Genomic DNA, 5,030 nt, shown 5'->3' on the forward strand with positions numbered 1-5,030 from the left:
GTCTCGGCCTCCCAAAGTGCTGGGATTACAGGCTTGAGCCACCGCGCCCGGCCCCTGATGACATTTTTTAAAGGCTAGAAGTTTAATTGAGGTTTTCCACCTAGCTGTGTGACAGAATCACTCAGGGAACTTGTTCAACTATCACTAACCCAGACTCTAAGGGGCCAGGAACCAGATATGAGTATTTTTCAGTGGCCCAAATTTTAAATGGCCCAAATTCTGCTGGCAATATGCAGCAGCCTGGGGCTCTGGTTATGGGGCTAAGGGATTCCGTGTCCCCAGAGGTCATGCCTGCTGCCTATAAGCTGGGCTCTCCCTCATCTGCCACACCCTAAACCCAGAGCCCTAACCCTGGAGCCCAGGAGAGTCACAGCGCCTGGGCTTGGCCCTCGGTGGGGCAGGGCTCCGGGGCAGGAGTCACTCACCTCTCTGACCCGGGGGGCAGTGGGTGCACGCCACCTCCCCACTCTCTGGGATGGTCGTGCAGGCCGACTGCCCAGGGCAGGGACATGGCTGGCAGTCGTCGGCTTGGCCCGCGAAGGGGTTGCCATAGAAACCCGGCAAGCAGCGTTCACAGGATGGGCCCTCGGTATGGTGGCTGCAGACGCAGATCCCTGAGGGGCAAGACAAGCACCTGTTTACCACTATCTGAACCCAGAATGCCCAGAGATGGTGGGCATCCTGGCGGGAGAGGTCAGGGAGCACATCCCGGGCAGAAGTAGGGTGGGAACCTTTCCCAGGCAGAGGCAGCAGGGCCTGGGGATTGAGGGTCCAGGCCTGGAGCTGGACCACCCGGTTCATGTCCACTACTTACTGCCTGTGCAAAGCTGGGCAAGTTGTCTAATGCCCCCACACCTCAGTCTCCTCATCTGCAAAATGGGAACAACCACAGCACTGACTTCAAAGGGTTCTTGTCAGGGTCCAATAAGATCATGCATTCAAAGTGCCTTGCACACTCTCTGGCACACATAATCATCGATGCTGTTGTTATTATTATTATTACTAGTCGAGACAGTCTCACTCTGTCACCCAGGCTGGAGTGCAATGGCAAGAATCTTGGCTCACTGCAACCTCCACTTACCAGGTTCAAGTGATATTCCTGCCCCATCCTCCCAAGTAGCTGGGATTACAGGTGTGCGCCACCACACCTGGCTAATTTTTGTATTTTTAGTAGAAATGGGGTTTCACCATGTTGGCCAGGTTGGTCTCAAACTCCTGACCTCAAACGATCGGCCCATCTCGGCCTTCCAAAGTGCTGGGATTACAGGCATGAGCCACTGCGCCCGGCCAGCACTATTATTATTTTGTATTCCGAAATCTCTCTCTGAACCAACAGGTGACACAGCTACCATTCACTACACGGTTGTCCTCTTGATTCCAAGGGACCAAAAGGAAGAACGACTTTTCCAAGGGAGACATAGACCCAGAATTCTGCCTCACGTGACTTTGCAAAGAGGCTCCCCTTTATGTGGTTTGGGATACACAGGGGATACCTAGTCTCAGAGGCGGAAACCCCTGTTTCTGCCCTCTGGCTCCTGATGATGGTGGATTCTGCAAACTCTTCTTCCCCAGGCTGACCACATCTGGCATCTGCTCAGAGCCTGGGGTGCTTGAGAAGGGAGGCCCACTGCCAGGGGCTGAGTGAGAAGCCTGGCTGAGACGGGGTTAACCAAGACCACCACTTCCAGGAGGTCCCCAGGCAGCACCCCAGCAGCCAAGGCAAGGTGACCTGGGAGGAAGAGTGAGGACCAGGCCGCTCATGCACAGCAGGGCTGGCATCCAAAGGGAACTTTCCCAGCCTAGGCCCATCACCCATAGGCTCATTCCCCCTCCCAGCCTAGGGAGCCGTGTTACACTGCCCATTTCACAGATGAGGACTTGGCCAAGCTGAGCGGGACACTGTGGCAGGGCCAGAGGCTCTGTGGGGATGACAAACTGATCCCAGCCATGGAGGACTCTGCTTCCTCCAGAGGGGCTGTGGGAAGCACTGTAGCAGGGAGGGATTACGTGGCCTCATCTGGGTTCGATTATTGATGCCTGCCATGGACATCAGAAGACAGAGGACCCTGTATGTGGTGTGTGGTGTGCGGCGTGTGGCTGTGGTTGCCCTCCCTGGCTACGTCGGCTGACTTCTTTTTTTTTTTTTTTTTTTTGAGATGGAGTCTTGCTCTGTCGCCTGGGCGTAGAGCAAGTGTAGTGGCGTGATCCTGGCTCACTACAACCTCCATCTCCCGGGTTGAAGCAATTCTCATGCCTCAGCCTCCCAAGTGGCTGGGATTACAGGCACCTGACCATACCTGGCTAATTTTTGTATTTTCAGTAGAGATAGGGTTTCACCATGTTGGCCAGGCTGGTCTTGAACGCCCAACCTTAGGTGATCTGCCTGCCTTGGCCTCCCAAAGTGCTGGGATTACAGGCGTGAGCCACCGCACCTGGCCTCTTTCTTTCCCCCCGCCCAGAGTCTTGCTCTTGTCACCCAGGCTGGGGTGCAATGGCATGATTTCGGCTCTCTGCCACGTCCGCCTCCTGGGTTCAAGCGATTCTCCTGCCTCAGTCTCCTGACTAGCTGGGATTACAGGTGTCCGCCACTACGCCCAGCTAATTTTTGTATTTTTAGTAGAGATGAGTTTCACCATGTTGGCCAGGCTGGTCTCGAACTCCTGACCTCAGGTGGTCTACCCACCTTGGCCTCCCAAAGTGCTGGGATTACAGGCATGAGCCACCACGCCTTGCTACTGTCTTTTCAGGAAGAAAAATGCCCAGTAGACTTCTTCTCAGAGAGCCCCTACCTGCTCTGGGGAGGCAGCAGGCATCTAGGCATGAGGCCCTCAGTGTGGGAGTGGAGAGAGGCCTGGGTCCAGCCTACTTAGGTGCCTCCTGGCCATGTGACCTCGAGCAAGGCCAGGTCTGCTCCTATAGAAGCGGGGATCAGTGGGCCAGGGGTGGTGGCTCACACCTGTAATCCCAGCACTTTGAGAGGCTGAAGCAGGAGGATCACTTGAGGTCAGGGGTTTGAGACCAGCCTCAACATGGTAAAACGCCATCTCTACTGAAAATATAAAAATGAGCCGAGCATGGTGACAGGTGTCTATAATCCCAGCTACACAGGAGGCTGAGATGGGAGGATCTGTCAAACCCAGCAGGAGGCTGCAGTGAGCCAAGATTGCGCCACTGCACTCCAGCATAGGCAACAGAGCGAGATTCTGTCAGCCCCCCACAAAAAATAAAATAAAATATAAAACATAAAATAAAACTAAAAGAAGTGGGAATGAGTAGCCAGTAGTGACCAGGCCCTGGGAGTCCAGGCTGGAGGGAGGCACGGCTCTGCTGCCTGCTGGCCACGTATCTGCCCGTGGGGCCCTCCCCTGTGAGATGGGACAGGAAGGGTCCTGGCTCCCGCAGGAATGTCTGCAGGAGTCAATGATGTAGTGTAGAGAAGGTGAATAGCATATATAGGAACCTGGTGACACTATTTTATTATTTCCCAAGTGTCCTGAAAAGTAGAGACTTTCATTATCTGCGCTTCCCTAAGGTACTCCTGGTTAGCTATGGCTGAGCTCTGATGCAACCCAGGCCTGTGTTTTCAGAGCCTCAGTGTCTCCTGGCCTCCATGCGGCTTTGGGTAGAATCAGAGGCTGTGTGTATACTGTCAATATCCCCACCTTACAGAAGAGGAAGCAGCCTCAGGGAGGGAAGTGACTTTCTCAAGGCCACTAAGGGGTGAGGGTGGCAGGTCTGTGGTTCTGGGTTGGCACCTATGAGCTGCTGTCACCTGTGTGACCCTCATGAGAACCCTCCTGCTGTCACCCGCCATGCTGGTACCTCTGCCCTTCCTCACAGCACCTTCTGCATGTAAGAAGCCCTGAGGTCTTTCTCTGGTCCTTCCTGGGAAAAGGATCAGCCCGGGCAGAAGGTGGGACGGACAGACGGCCTGCATAGCAGCTGGCTTACGGCTCTCACCTGATGCATAAAAAGTCCTTGGCACAGAGTCTGAGGCTTCAAGAAATCCCAGTAGTAACTTTTATTAAAATATGAGGCGCCCAGGCAGTAAACAGCACAGAAAGCTCAGTGCCCACACTGCCCCTCAGCTTGGCCAACACCTCAATGCCTGTGCCAGGCTGGCCCTGTTCACGTCAGTACTCATCTCGCTGTTTTGGGTATAACCCAGGTGCCTTCAGATGGGGTGCCAGGACACTCACCTGTGTTGGGGTCACAGGTGCCATGCTGGTTACAGGTGCAGGGGACACAGCTGGCATAGGGACCCCCCTGTGGCGTCTCCCTCTTGTATCCCGGAGCACAGGATTCGCAGAACTGGCCCATGTAGCCATTGGGACAGGAACAAGTCTCCACCCAGGAGGCTGGCGGGGAAAGCCCTGGCCGGGCGGATGTGAGCCGGACCTCAGTCAGGAACACTTGGCCTGCAGGGCGAGAAGGGAGAGAGGAGGAGAGGAGGCATAAGCTCCCCGCACATGCTTCCCCCCAAAACCCTCCTATTCACATATGAACCAGGCCCTCATATATAAAGGCAGCCTAACAATCAATGATTTTTTTTTTTTTTTGAGACAGATTCTCACTCTGTCAGTCAGGCTGGAGTGCAGTGGTATAATCACAGCTCTGCAGCCTCGACTTCCCAGGCTCCAGTGATCCTACCACATCACCCTCCCAAGGAGCTGAGACTACAGGCAAGCCACCAAGCCCAGCTAAGTTTTTAAAATTTTTGTAGAGAGGGTTTATCCATGTTGCCCAGGCTGGTCTTGAACCCCTGGCCTCAAGTAATCCTCCTGCCTTGGCCTCCCAAAGTGCTGGTATTGCATGTATGAGCCACTGCGCCGGTTGATTTTTTTTTTTTTTTAAATAGTCAATTCAAGGGTAAGGGAGATGAATCAGCAGTTTTCAAGAAGAAATAGCTAGGGCTGAGAATTTTATGGAAAGATATCCACTCCACAGGTTATTAAAGATATATAGATTTAAACAACGATGATACCATTCATACCTCTCAGACTGGTAACATTTTTTTTGTTTGTTTGTTT

The 5,030-nt window shown here is 53.7% G+C and overlaps 1 protein-coding gene across 1 annotated transcript in view; it reads right to left on the reverse strand.

Moving 5' to 3' along the window:
• The window catches only part of LAMC3 (laminin, gamma 3), a 76,242-nt gene that overhangs the window by 38,897 nt on the left and 32,315 nt on the right, over positions 1-5,030 (reverse strand). The window contains exons 10-11 of the mRNA XM_011931434.1: positions 4,200-4,459; positions 426-614 (exon numbers count right to left, since the gene is read on the reverse strand). Of these exons, the coding sequence (XP_011786824.1) occupies positions 426-614; positions 4,200-4,459 (449 nt within the window). The remainder of the gene's footprint in view (positions 1-425; positions 615-4,199; positions 4,460-5,030) is intronic.

This window comes from Colobus angolensis, unplaced genomic scaffold, assembly GCF_000951035.1.
Source record: "Colobus angolensis palliatus isolate OR3802 unplaced genomic scaffold, Cang.pa_1.0 Scaffold9, whole genome shotgun sequence".
NCBI lineage: Eukaryota > Metazoa > Chordata > Mammalia > Primates > Cercopithecidae > Colobus > Colobus angolensis.